This window comes from Gavialis gangeticus, unplaced genomic scaffold (assembly GCF_001723915.1).
Source record: "Gavialis gangeticus isolate Ggan-Ray unplaced genomic scaffold, GavGan_comp1, whole genome shotgun sequence".
In the NCBI taxonomy this organism is placed as follows: Eukaryota; Metazoa; Chordata; order Crocodylia; family Gavialidae; genus Gavialis; species Gavialis gangeticus.
In genome coordinates this window covers 6,325,622-6,340,479 of record NW_017729016.1, presented here as the reverse complement: position 1 = coordinate 6,340,479, position 14,858 = coordinate 6,325,622, and the positions used below count along the sequence as shown (strand labels likewise).

Genomic DNA, 14,858 nt, shown 5'->3' with positions numbered 1-14,858 from the left:
GAACAGCAGCACAGACATACCACGGGGCAAATTTTTAAAGGGGTGGAGGTGCCTGAAGGTTCACACCCTAAATGAGATTTCCACAAGTGCCACAAATGCCGTGACGTGTACAAGCGTCCCAAGGGCCTGACTGATCTCAGCACCTTTAAAACCCACTCAGGGTCAGGCAGAGGGTCAGGCAGGGGGTCAGCAGCACTGCCCAGACCTCTCGAACCACCGGCTAGCACCTCAGTCACAAGACCAACTTCCACCTGACAGCTGCCACCAGATGCCGTGGCTCTCAAGGCGTGGAGCTGCCATGGACACTAGGACACTTTCAAGCCTATCAACAGTGGCAAAAATTGAACCAAAGAAGTTAATTCCCTCCCACTTTGCCCGGCAGGGGCAAAAGGCACCGGGGTTTCCAGTGGTCACCAAGACACAGTTATTCTTGCATCCTGAGCTCAGCAACTGCTTTCTCTCTTGCAAAAGAATTTGCTCACCTAGTATTTTAAACCAATTGAGTCGGCTTTGCAGATTTATTTATGATTATAAACCGGGCTGCACTCCCTCCTGGTAATACCACTTTCTCTCATTAATCAAATCACCCTGACTGAGGAACCTGGAAAAAAAATCCCATCGACACCCTGCCCATTATTAAGACACATTGCTCCAGTTTGCTGTGGGACTGCTTCCGAAATAAACCCTGGTCACCGGAGACCATGGTTTGCTTCTTGTTTTCTCCCCCTGTCGTTGTGCTGAATTCAAATATTCAGCAGAACTGAATTACTCTGCATTTAAAAGAAACTGTTGAAATCCTCAGGTCACAACAGGAACATAAGTTAAGACACTTTGAAAATAAGTTATGGGAAATCAGCACCAATTGGGTGAAACAGAGATCATTTCAGAGGATAGCAGATATGCAAAGAAAATGCTAGGAAAGGCCTTGGACGACAAGTTCTGAAAGGCAAGAGACTGGATTTCCAGCAAAAACACCAGGCTTTGCATGACCCGAGGAAGACGAAACACAGCGAGAACATCACGGATCAAATCAGCATTGAGCAGGGTTTCATTACACAGGGCAGACGGAGCCCAATTCACCGCTGCAAACCCAGAATAACTCCAAAGATCTGGAGCTTTAAGTTGAAACGAGGGTCACAGCGCAAAATTCAGCCTCACGTTGACACTCAGAAGCAAGCAAAGCTCCTGAACGCAGTCCAAGTATTCAGACCACCGATTCTCAGCCAGAGCCCCCAGGGGTGCCCCGAGATCCTCGGAAAGGTGCCACGCAACATGAGCACTGTTAGGCGTGCAAACACCAATGCATGATTCACATGAGATTTCAAACAGGAATCCAGAGTGCCTAAACCACTCAGGCCTGCTGTCGTCTCTCTGAGCATTTTACAACAGAAGAACTGCTCTGTCATTTTTCCAGAGTCAAGACATGAGCAAGAGCTAAAAGTTGGCCTCTTCTAAGGGAGCCCTTGAGTCCAGCAAGGGGAACGAGTCTACAAAAGGTTGCTTAGGCAAAAAACTGTCAACATTTATATCCCCACAAAAGGGTCAGCATTTAGGATACTCAGCAGTGGCAACCTCAGACAATTCACACCATCAGGGGGGCCGTTTTCAGCTGCCTGCAGATTCAAGCCACTTTTGAAAACCTTGGTGCACCCAGGAGCTCAGGAGGCTTGGTGCTTTTTCAAAAGACAGGGATTGCGACCTGCAGAGAGATGCTGCAGACAGAGTGGGGGGTTAGGAGCCAGAATCTCCTTGCAGGGGTCGATTGCTGCAAACGATGCATGGCATCAAACCAGATCTCCACCCTACCTGTCCCTCCGGCACACAGCTGGCTTTGCAGAATTCGCCCCTCTTGCAAAACTGTTCGTAGCAATTATCTGGTTAATGCCTGGGAAGTTTTATGGATACTGCAACACATAAGCCTAGGGTTAAAACTGTATTAGTCTGCCCGCTTGCACGGTGCAATCTCTTCCGATTTGTTAGGATCGAAGGGACAGTATTCATCGATCCTCTCCATGCTCATAGAGGCTCTCCAGATTTACAAGTCGCCCTGATTGGATTTTAATCAACAGAATCAGTTCTCATTTATCCAAAGCAAGGGGCTCAGGCCACAAACGGGGACAGGGAGACTGCTTGGCAGTGGCCTGGGGAGAGCGACAGATCTGGAAGCGGGGGAAGGAATAAACCGTAATGTGGGTGCCTGGAAGATGCCAGGCTCAGCCTTGCTGCTCCCAACCCATCCTGAAAGGACCGGGCATCTCTGGAGCTGGCGTCTCCAGCCTCGTGCAACAAGGCTGCCTCCTTGAAAGGACGGCCAGGCTGCGCGCTGCTCCCAGACACGGTGCTGCGGCACAGACTTGGCACAACGGTCCGATGCTTTGAAACGATAACTCGCCTGGAAGCCTCCGGGAAGGAGGCTGCATCTTTCTGGTAACAAAACACACTCCGAAATAAACACACCAGGAAGTTTTCCCCGAGGTACAAAGAAAAAATTGATTGAATTTCAAGATAAAAGCAGCCACCGGAGAACAGAGTTCGGGGACTGCAAACGATCATGCGGTGGGTTTGAACTCATCTGGCGTCTACCCCTCCCGGGCGAACATCCCATTAACAGCCGGACAGCGCTAGTGCAATGTCTGCGCACCGCTCCCGTCAAATCAGAGGGCGCCTCCGCGGCCCCGCCACCCAGCTTCGCCTCTGCCGTGGAGCGAGGCAGCGATTTACCCCGGTGCAAAATTAAAAGCAAAAAGCTGCTGCCAGGTTTGAGCTAGAAGCGTTGGGTATGGCAGCCAAGCCCAGCAAAGCGCATCGCTGGGATGCAGAAAAGAGCGTCTACCCTTACAGCTGCCATGTGTCTGTCGGCAGAAAAGCAGGGCTCGTTTGCATGGGAGAAACGTGCGCTGCAAAAACCTGGATTGCTCCGCTTTACATCTGAACGGTTGGGCCTGTGGGGCCTCACCTAGGTTTCGGCTATGCAGGTGCACATCTGGAGTAACCCCCAGGCATGAGCCACCCCCGAGCTTGCACCTGCACGACTGACTGCTGCGTCTCGCCCTTGGCCCGTTAGGAAGGACGGCGCATGCAGCGGCAGGTCCCCGAGTCAAAGAATCAACAAATGCAGGGTTGGAGGGTTGCATCTAATCCAACCCCCTGCTCAAAGCAGGACCAGCCCTAACTAGTTCATGTTTGGCCTAGCCGGGACTTCAAACCCTCCAGGGATGGAGTCACTGCATAAGAACACAGCTCCTGGCTTGTGCAGATTGAAGCAAAAAACCAAATGGGGAGGTTTATGCTCCTGTCTTCAGGGCCATCTTGCTCCTTCCTGCTACTACTCCCATCCATCCTTCTTCATCTCGGCAGCTGAGGACCGACTAGGCACATCGATATGAAGTGGAAAGGGCACATCTGCAATGCAGCACAGACATGACTTCGCCCACTCTCTGCGACTGAAGCTAAACTCCCCCAGTACCCGAACCAGTTCAGGTATCTCTACACCCTCTCTCCTGTCTTCGGATGGACATCAGGGAACCATGTCTACTGGGGCTCCCTACAACCAAAGTGTCAGGATAAAAAAGGAGCGGTCGTTGGAGGGCAGCCTCCAGCGACTCTCAGTGTATTTTGCAGTGAATGAAAAACAGATAAGTGGAATATAAAAGGAAGCGGGGGAGGGAGGAGGAATCAAGCCAACTGAATTTGGTCAAGCAAGCCTGCTGGCATCCTTAACTGGATGCACACAGCGAGCCTTCATCAGAAAGCCTCGACCCTCCAAGGCTAAGGTTCGCCAGGAGTAAGGTTGATGCTAATGAGCCCTTCGGCAGGTGAAATTTCCGGGTGAGCAAGAGCAGGAGGGCCCAAGTGACCACGGCCCCCGCGGTCCGGGTGCTCACTGCCACGGTCCATGTCTCTGCTGTGCCCTGCCCCAACAACCAGCCCGTTGCGGGGCTCGGTCTGCAAACACAGTCTTGCAAGGTCCAGGCTCTGCCCCAGTGGAGAGCAGGAGCTTTGTAAAAATAAACCTTGAAAATGTTCATGGGACCTACAAGCCCCCTCTCCCCCTGCTCATCCTGCACAGCAGAAGCAAAGGAATCGGCCAGAAAACCCCCAGGAACGACCGACAGCTTGAGAGCACGACAGCGATTTGCTGAAAATATACGAGCAAGTTGCAGCATTTAACTTTTCGAGACTTACTGTCGAGCCAAGCAAAATGACCCGAGGCCTTGCCAAGTGCAACAGGCCTGGGCAACGGCAAGGGCTCCACTTGCCAAGGCACAAGGAGCAATCCCCTCATTTCTAGCTGGTCGGCTCCTCCCAGGAGGGTCGGCGCACCAGCTGGTGCCCAGCCCAGGAGCGTGCCGAGGTGGTCCAGCCTGGGCGAGGGGGATGCGTGCGCGCTCAGGGCACGTGGCCCCCCAGCACTGCCGACAAGTCTACAGCTGGCCCCCGGCAGCAACAGGACGGGAGGACGGCTCCATCCCCCGCGCTGCAACGCCAGCCCTTGCCGTGGGTTTCCGCCTACTGCACACACTCTGGAAGACCGACCGCGATATTTTTTCCCGAGTGCACAATAAGTTGATATTTAACTTGATTTATTTCTGTAATATAGCGTATGTGCTTGGGAAGGCTCCAGCATAATAACTGGAGAGCTTCCAACTCTGGATGAAAAGCGAACAGGTTTGTTCAACTCCACCGAGGGCAATATCCACATTTCCCTGATGCCGGCTAGCCACCGCCGGCGAGCGAGGAGAATACTAAGCAGCAAATCTGAGCTCCTGCTGCCAAAGGGTTAACGTGCTTATTCCAGAGACTCACGGAAATAGGTCTGATCACACTCATACGGCTCTTTGAATCTAAAAATCAATGACTCGGGAGAAGGAGGTTGACAGTGTACAGCAAAACATGCAAGTGGAGGGGTGAGGCTGCAGAGACGGAGAGAGCTGTGAGAAGCGGCTGCGACGGACCCAAATTACGGCTCAAGCAGCCGCGCGCACTTAGGGACAGGTTCGCTTCTCACACCTGCCCGGCAGAGCCCAGACGCACCCGAGACCGCGACGTGCCGCGTGATGGGGCGATGCCTGCTTTGCACGTGCTCTGCCCCACGACCTCGCTCGTGGCGGGGCAGGGAGTCGAGGCCCTCCGTGCAGACTTGAAGCCACGGGGGACATAAATAACGATGATGCTTAAGGACGTGCTCTCTGCCAAACTCAGCAAAGCTTCAACCCTCGGACATGCCCTCCTGGATGCCCCTTTGCCAGGGGTGCAGGCAGCTGGAACCGCCGAGTCCAGCGCGTGCAAGGGATGTCTCTGAAGTAGAGGATGAGAAGAAAAGCCAGGGGATGCTACCCCCGTAAGCCGTGGGCGCACGCGCGAACCAAGCTGGCTCTAATCGCATAAGCCAATGTTCTGTTTTAACAAGCACTAATTAGCATATTTATAACAGTCTGTTCCATAAAACAGCTTCAGTCACACTTTCCCATTATATAAGCCATGCAGCCAGCGGAGGGGGTTGTTCAAGTTTCTCAAATTAAAAACAGGAGGAAAAGCTCCACAATTCCCAGATGCCGCGCAGGAGGCTTCAGAAGGGATTAAGTGGGTGGAGAGGGGGCAAAAGCCACAACTGGCTTTCAGTTAAGATTTCACCAGCGTCCCCGTTTGCAAACGTCCTTGCTCAGGGCTGCGATAAAGCGCCTTCTGCTGAACGGCTGGAAGAACGCGCTCGCTTTCTGCATCTATTTGCTAGGTCTGGGGGAGACGCGCGCAGCATGCTCCCGTGGCTTCGAAGCGGGTTCGGGTGAATTAATTTGCACGCGTTTGCTGAATACTGCTGGGAGGATGCTAATTGTTAGGGGGTCTAGAGCTCTGGATGTGGGGGTTGCTTGTTATTCAAAGGCAAAAGCAATAGAACAAATGGGACTACCTTTATCTTCGCCGCGGCTTTGGTTTTATTAAATCATCTGTTAGCCACAGCCCTCTCTGGAGACTTTCCACAGATGACTTCCTCTCGGGAGCATCACACACGGGTTCAGCGGGTTGGGGGTGGAAATGCATGCATTCATCTCGGCTCCTTCTGTACCGCTGTTCAGAGATATCCCCATTTTGCAGATGGGAAAACAGAGGCTCCTGGAGGTGGCGACTTGAGTTAAGGGATGAGCCGCAGAGCCCGGAAGAGATGCGCCACTGCACGTCAGTGCCGCGTCCGTTCTCAGCAGCCCACCTCGGATACTTGCACAGAGGTGGAGGAATATTTGACCCCTATTAAAACACCTCAGTAAACACTCGAATGTCGGGCCATCTGTCACGGCAGAGAACACGGTACCGATCTACCAACAAAGGGGGAAAAACACCCTCCCACCTGGTCTAAACTATGAAGCTAAAGCAGCAAGTGGAGCGCTGGAACGTGGAATGCAAATCACGATAAAGTTGGCAAAACCCCAAACCAAATGAAGATGCCGAGTCCCACGATTACTCCACGAAAGCAATCCAGTGAAGTCAATTAATGGGCTCAGGCAGGTTTGCAATGATTAAATCAGGTGTGTGTTGGGGGGGAAAGATAAACAGGAAAGAAAAGCTCTTTCAGGGAACAACTGAGCCCTGCTTCCACAAAGAGCATTTCTAATTTTTGCAGTGAAGTAACCAGACGTCTGAGCTCGCCGTCGCTGAGAAACATCAGCTGTTTCCCAGTCCCCTGAAGAGCAGCGCCACAGCCCGCGCTCCCCGTGCCCTGCTCCCGCTGACGCCGCCCAAGGACACGGCGCGAGTGGGGAACAACGACCACTTCCAGGATGTAAAATGCAACCGGCTCCCGTTCCAAAAAGCACGCGAGCGGCAGCAAGACGTTTTGCTTTGGGCAGGGGCCGTGTCTAGTGCTGCAGCGGGATCCCCACCGACGGCACTGCGGAGGAGACTCCAGCGAGTCCCACCTCTCCGGACAACAGCAAACATACGGACGTGGAGCCGGGGGCTCTCGCCCCTTGCTCCGTCGCTCTGCGACTGCTCTGGTTACACGTCTCGAGTTCAAATGCAAACTCCGTTCCATCTTAACCACCATCAAATGAGACAGGGAACTCATGCAGATGAAAGGCACGGCTCCCCACGCTCCTACGCCCAGGTATAGGAGAGATGCTGCCTGGACCACTGGGGCTGCAGGAAGCAGAGCCAGGTCAGGCTAGGAAGCACAGCAGACCCAACGACACGAAACGTGATGCTGTCCACGGGTGCACGGACAGCCCTTCGAATACTGCACCTTGCCAAAGCTTCCTTTGCCCAGCACCATCAGGAAATTAAAATCCGACAGCTTCATCCGATCTCTGCTTCCATTGTTGTCAAATTTGGAAATAGCGTTCTGCGCCTTCTCGTCCGCCGCTTTAGACCCTGGGCCGATCTTGGCTCTCTGCAAGAGGGAAGGAGGTGGTGGGGAAGGGAAAAAAAAGAGGAGAAGAAAATGATAAGACAAAATGATTTGTTTGAAGACTGAGGATCCTCCCGACCTCGCGTTAAACAAGCCGCTCATTCCTAGGGTCTGTGCAAGGCTGAGCCGTGGAAGGTCTTTCCCACGTGCATGGCAGAAACAGCACCAAGGATAACCCTGTAACAGGCTAATGCAACACAGTGCGTGACATTGTTCAACTCCTTTTAAATTAATCTCTTTGAGAGGTACCTTGAATCATTATCTACTCATCACCCTTCATTGGAGGGCTTTGTGTTGCCGAAAGGCTGACTCAACCCCCCAGCTTTCAGGTCCCCGGGGAAGCTCTCTGGACGGGCACGTGGAGGAAGTGCCTCCAGATATTAAAGGAGAGACGAGAGAGGGGAAAAGACACCAATTACACTGCACTTAGACTAGCCCTTAGAAATGCCCAGCTAGGACTTTTCCAGCTCCGTTTGAGCGACTGCTCGGGGCGCTTGCGCCGCCCCTGCAGGGAAGACATCCCGTCCGGTCGAGACGGGGATACGGCACGCGTCATCCCCGCGAGCGGCGTGGCTCCAGCTTGTCCTCGCACACTGCTATCAGATGGCAGCACTCGACCGTCTGCCAAGGAGCGCTCGAGAGCAAGTCACAAGTTCACCTCGGATTTTAAACCTTGAGCCTCAGCGCGGGTCTGGGAGGCAGCGGAGATCAAGAATGACACGTTCGATACGATTTAGGGCTCCCTTCGCAATGCCGAACTGGGCTTGCTGTGCATCTCACGCCACGACCAGGGCCACACTGAATACAAACACGCTATAGCAAAATAAGGGGAGGGGTTATTTTTTGGGCGGGGGGATTTCTTAAGCTGTATTTTTATCACCGCTTGATACTGAAGAGAAGGGCTCTCCGGTGTCAATTTGGGCTAAATGCACGAACCCCAAAATACACTTCGAAAACAGAACAGACTGCTGCCCCGTCCCGCTCCTCAAAGCAATCGCACGACCCAGCTGAATCGCGACTGCTTATTAAGAAGTGATGCAAAAAAGATAAGGAAAGAAAACCCGCTCACACTTTTAAACGCTAAATCTCATCGCTTCCTCGGTGCCTTGTCACTGGTCCGGTGACTATCTAATGTGCTGAACCAGAATTTATAAAGGCTCCCTCACAATTTATTCAGTTTTAATTTTTAGCAGTACGCCGCAGCGTAGAGGCTGCACGGAGCTCAGTCTAGCATGAAATTCCATTAACCCGATGCCAGTCGCTCAATTCGACTGCCGCTCACAGCTCCTCCGGAGAGGAGGCTCGCAGGTAATCTCCAAGCCTTTGCTACCGCTAATTGGTTATTGCAAGGTTCTCCTGGCTGTAAAATTCCCCATTCAAGGTCACCTGCAGCTCTCCCAACCTGTGTCAGAAAGCCCCGCGTGGGAAGCTAAAGAAATGATGCAAATCCCGAAGGCTTATTGCAGCAGCAATTCCAGAGGAGGACTCCGAGGAGCAGCTGTGCCATTCAGCCGCTCTGTCCCAGGCTTGCTGCAGACACAGTGACAACCAAGGACATGCATTAACAACAAATTCAGCCTCCCAGCAAGGTGCACTTCCCCATTACATTATCATGATTATGTGTAGGCTTTAAAAACATTTCCAGAGCCGAGGTCAACACCTAGCTGGACCCATCGTGTGTTCTTACAGCTTGGACGCGGCCGTGGCACGGTGAATAAAACCTGCGCACTCCCAGCTGTTTCCCTGTGGGTCCCTCCGCCTGGGGTGGGAACAGGGAAGCATGGCAAGTAACTTTCCCCGGGGCATTGACTCTACCCTGTGTTTCTGAAGTGTCCAATATGAGCCCCTGGCAGACAGAGCATTTATCTTGAACCAGCAGCTCTGGCCTGGAAAGGTAATCCCAGCGCCGGCGCAGAAGGACATGCAAGTGGCACGGCCCAGGTCACTTCGCCCGGCCTTCTTGACACGGGAGCCTTGGACGCGCAGCCAGCCCATGGGAGAACGTCGCCGCTGGCATTTAATCTGTTTTAAGAGGGATTTATATCTCTGCAATGAAACATGGCTGACCTTTGAAACGTGGAAGCCAGGCCTGAGTGGCGCCCTTTTGCTTGCAGGAGTTACCTGTCATATTCCCAGGCTGTTTTATATATGGAAAAGTAACAGCACAATGAAAAGGAGTATTCACATGAGAGCAAAGCTCTCCCACGTCCTATCACAGACAATTGGGGTTGAAGGGAGCTCAGGAGGTCACATCTAGTCCACCCCCCTGCTCCAAGCAGGACCGGCCCCAGCTACATCGTCCCAGCCATGGCTTTGTCTAGCCAGGTCTTAAAAACCTCCAAGGATGGAGATGCCACCACCTCTCTGGGGAGCCTGCTCCAGTGCTTTACTACCCTCCTCGTGAGAGAGCTTTTCCCAATATCCAACCTCAACTTCCCTTGCTGCAGCTTGAGCCCATTGCTCCTTGTTCATCACCTGCCCCCACTGAGACCAGCCCAGCTCCATCCTCTGTGCAGCCCCCCTGCAGGGAGGTGAAGGCTGCTATTCAATCCCCCTCGGTCTTCTCTTCTGCAACGGGCCCATTTCCCTCAGCCTCTCCTCACCAGTCCTGCCCCCAGCCCCACAACCGTTTTCACTGCCCTCCACTGGACTCTCTCCAATGCGTCCACATCCGTTCTGCAGCAGAAGCCCAACACTGGATGCAGGACTCCTACCTGGGACTAAAAGTGTCGTTCTCATCAGGTCACATCCGATACTGAATTCACACACATGAAAACAAACTCTTACAGAATTTAAGCGTAGTTATAACATTGCCATGAAATTGAGGCCTTCTGTATTTTCAGTTTTAGAAAAGCGCGCTGCCTTTGCCACGCTCAAAACTGAGGCCCGGCAGCGCTGCGCTAGGACGGAGAACCTGAACGTAGGAGCTCTGGTGCATTCAAGTGAGACTCTGGTGCTGAGGGAAATGCAGGGAGTAAAATGAATAACACGAAGACTGAAAAATAATGTCAAGGATTTACCTTGGCTTTGTTTTAGCTGTCTTAAGTATTATTAGTAACCGAGGAAGATGCATTTTCCTAAATACAAGTTATAATCCAACTTTGGACTGCAATGACAGGCCTGATCTTTCACGACGACCCGAGCCATTGCTGAAAGTTATTGGAGTTTTTGTTCTTTGAGAAGTGCCACCTCAAATCACATTTTATCTTGCGTGTGACCTGAATGTGACATTGCATGAGTTTCTAGGACAGCAGTTGGGGGATAAGCACAGCGCCGCTTCCCTGGAACATCAGGCATAGCGTTCAGCCAGGTCAGGAGAAAAAAGGCCTTTCCCGAAACGTGTCTGTGAGCAGAGTCAGGGGGAGCAAGGAGACCCCTCCCCAAGCAGAAGTGCAGCAGTCTGCTGTCTTTTATCAATAGCCCTGTGCTTCTACCTCTAAGCTATTTTAATGCACGCTCTCTCTGACTAACGAGGAAACCATGCCAAATATTGTCCACCAAAAAATAAAATCATAACAATAAAAAAGCACTTGACCTTCACTCTCCAGTCCAACCTGATGCCATCCATTTGCTGCACCTTTCTGCAACAGCCTCCACGGTTCACGCGTATCAAGGTGTCCCTGCAAACGTCTGATAAACGTTAAAGAAAACACGCTTCAAGCCTCGGCGTGTTTATTCCAGACATGTCGCTGGGCTGAGGGGGGCAGGCGGCATGTCAGCAGGGCACGAGGCGTGACCAGGTGTGCCACGGATAACACGGCACGCAAAATGGGATGGGAGGCCTGTGGGGACCTGGCAAGCTGCCCATGCATCGCCGTTCGCTGCCTCTGCCATGTGTGGCTGTCACCAGGACTGAAACGTTGCCCTATTGATTTGTGCTGCCCAGGTAGAGGCAAGTTCAGGCAGGGCTAATGCAAATTGATTGCTGGATTCCTCTTAGCCCTTATCGTTTTGAATGAAATGGCAGCACGCCTGCCGGCTGCATGACAATGAGCGCTATACTGCACGCTCGCGACCTAGAAGGACATCCTCAAAAGTTTGGCTAAGCAGACAGGTGACTGGGAGAGTTTGGTCTTCAATCAGAGATTCAGGGCCTGCCTATCCAGGCTGTAAGGACAGGATGAAGAAAGTCAAGGGCTGCCACCGATGGGGAGTGTGAAATGGGACTATTCTGATTTTATTTCTGAGCTCCACTGCTATACCAATACATATACCCTCAGCAAGTCTGCAGGTGACACCAAGCTGGGGGGCAGGGGAGTAGTAGATACAGGATTCAGAGAGTAGTCGTAGGATTCACAGAGACCTCAACAAGTTGGAGGACTGAACCAAAAGAAATCACATGAGGCTCAACAAGAAGTGCAAAGTCCTGCACTGAGCAGGGAACAACCCCACGCACCGGGGCAGGCTGGGCAGCAGCTCTGCAGAAAAGGCCCTGGGAGGGATGGTGAGCAATGAGTTGAATAGGAGCCAGCAGTGTGCTCTTGTTGCCAAGAAGGCTACCAGCATCCAGGGCTGCATGGGTAGGGGCACTGCCAGCAGATCCAGGGCAGTGGTTTTTCCCCACTCAAACGTTGGGTGGAGCAGGGATCCAAGTGGGGTGCAAGTGCACCAGTGCAACCTCCTGGGTCCACCTGTGGCAACAGGCCATAAATAAGAAACACATCCATGCCAGCAAGAGTTGGCACTGGTGAGGCCACATCTGGAGTCCTGTGTCCAGCTGTCCCCCCCCCCCCCACTACAGAACAGATGTGGACACATTGGAGAAAGTCCAGTGGAGGGCAATGAAAATGGTTCAGGAGCTGGGGGACTGGTGAGGAGAGGGCAACTGGGCTGATTGAGTCTGCAGAAGAGAAGACTGAGGGAGGATTTCCTAGCAGCCTTCACCTCCCTGCAGGGCGGTCGCAAAGAGGATGGAGCTGGACTGTCCTCAGTGGGGGCAGATGGCAGGACAAGGAGCAATGGGCTCACGCTGCAGAAAGGGAAGTTGAGGCTGGACATTAGGATTTTCTCACGAGGAAGGTAGTAAAGCTACACCTTCCCCAAGATGCCACAAGTTGACACACAGAAGAAAAGACCTTGCCAGGACTTCCAGCATTCCCAGAGAGCCCTGGGTTATGACAAGCAGCTGGCAGCAAACCCCAACGGCTACAAGAGAGACGGGGAGCAAGCTAGGTCAGCGCAGCGTGCGGCACCTCCAAGATCCAGATCCAGCTTCCCAAAGGAGGCTCTGCTCTCTCTCAGCTCCTCCTTCAGACACCTGGACCTGATGCCACCTTTGTCACGGCACGGCTGCTGCAAGCTTCACAAAAAGGCCACGTCCCCCACCTGCCCTACAGTCCCTTGGCCTTGCCAATCAGTGTCAAGTACAATCAATGTAGCGTCCCCCCCATAATTTGGTGGACAGCTTTAATGTGCTGGGTAAAGCAACCGTGCTGAAGACAGGATAAAGTCAGAAAGCACCTTCAAAGGGGTCTCATTAGCCTTAATTTCTCCATGCTTAAGTCTCTGATAATCTCATCGGCACATTCTGCCAGTTCCCAGTTTAGCACAAAGTGTCTCTGAAAGATCAATTCCTTGTTAGCGTTCAGTTATCTACGTATCCCTTTCCAAAGCTTCGCCTCAAGTCCAATGATACCAATATCTTAATGTATCTTAATCATATTAATTTATAACCTCGTGTGCTGCAGATAAAGCAGATTATAGCAGATACCATTATATTGTGCATCAAAATGGGAGTAAAATTGCCATTTCAAACAATGTTTCCGTTGTCCTGACATTAGGAACACATTAGGCCGTCACAGGACGCAATCTTTGTCCTTCCTAAATTAACATGTGGCCTTAGAAGTGCATTAGCTTAATGAATTTCCTCTTCCAGCTACATTACGTTCATTTTGACAAACACGAACACTGCAGAGTCCCAAACAATAATGATGAGATCTAATCTGGAAAAATGAAAATGAACTGGCAAAGCCGAGCTTGTCATGCAGCTGTGTGTCAGAGGACGAGAAATAAAAGCTGCTTCTAATAAAAACTGCAGCCCAATTGTATCATCATTTCTTGCGTGCAGCGAGTGTCGTATCTTCAGCCCTGGACTGAGCAAATACCTTCCAGTATGCAAAGACCCACAAGCAGCAACTATCCAGACCTGCACTTTAGTGCAGCGTTTGTCTGCCATGCCTGACAAAGATCCCTCAGCACACCTGTCACTTCCCAAAGCTCCACGCTGGCTTTTCCCCTTGGCAGCAAACCCACGCTTCCAAAGAAAATTAAGCGCACATCAAATTAATGCACAATATTTGAGAGAAGGCAAGAGACTAGCGCATGCAATAGGCATAGGGAGAGCTAGGATTTTTAAAGGGGGGTGCACCCGGTGAGATGCATCACCACGCAGAACACAAAACATTTTTCTCCAGATAAAAATAAACTAGAAACTTTAACACTGAAGCAAAAAACAAACAGCACTTCATTGGAGGGAGTTCAAAACAACGTGCAGGGCTGTGAAACAGGAGCTTCATGACCAGGAGCAGCATGGCAGAACAGGGGTGAGCTTGGCTGGTAGAAAATCGAGACCATTAAAAAGAAGAGAGGGTCATTAACACCTCTGAAATGAAGGGTTTACAAGGGATCAGGTAGGTGATAATAAGCCGTGGAGTGACTCCCCCAGCCCAGCCTGACTAGAAATGCTGCTGCGCCTGCCAGGCTGTTGGTGTTAAACGTGGGGTGCAGCAGGGATCGAAGAGGGGTGCAAGTGCACCAGTGCAACCCCCTGGGTCCACCCCTGCCAATAGACCATAAATAAGAAACACATCCATGTCAGTAAGAGTGAGCATGCAACTGTTGTACACCCCTCCTGGCCCCAAGCCGGGTAAAAAGAAGGTCCTGGGTAATGTGGGGCCCTTGCAGGACGCATTGGGAAATTTGGTCGTCACACCAGACAACAAAGCTAACATGTTTAACGATTTCTTTGCCTCCGTCTTCCTAAGTAGGGACCAGAACAGCCACCTCCCTGCTGGGCCCCCTTTGGGCCCTGGAGGAGGCACACCTGGGCCAAGAGTTAGCGAGGATTTAGTTAGGGAGCTTCTGGAGGGGCTGGACATATTCAAGTCAGCCGGTCTGGATGATCTCCACCCTAGAGTTCTAAAGGAGCTGGCCGAGGTCATTGCAAGTCCCCTGGCACGGCTTTATGAGCACTCGTGGTGCTCTGGTGTGGTGACGGAGGACTGGAAGAGGGCCAATGTGGTTCCCATCTTCAAAAAAGGGAGGAAGGAGGACCCGGGAAACTATAGGCCAGTTAGTCTCACCTCGATCCTAGGCAAGCTGTTCGAGAAAATTATTCTGGCACACATCCAGGAGGGGCCAGCAGGGAACTGCATGCTCAGGGGCAACCAGCACGGGTTCATCAGCGGCAGGTCCTGTCAGACCAACCTGGTGGCCTTTTACGACCAGGTCACTAAAT

At 52.1% G+C, this 14,858-nt stretch overlaps 1 protein-coding gene across 1 annotated transcript in view; it reads right to left on the bottom strand.

Annotated features, from left to right (window-relative positions):
• The window catches only part of PRKCB (protein kinase C beta), a gene marked incomplete at its 5' end in the record, with an annotated part of 114,136 nt that overhangs the window by 48,066 nt on the left and 51,212 nt on the right, over positions 1-14,858 (bottom strand). The window contains one exon of the mRNA XM_019512587.1: positions 7,238-7,384. Within this exon, the coding sequence (XP_019368132.1) occupies positions 7,238-7,384 (147 nt within the window). The remainder of the gene's footprint in view (positions 1-7,237; positions 7,385-14,858) is intronic.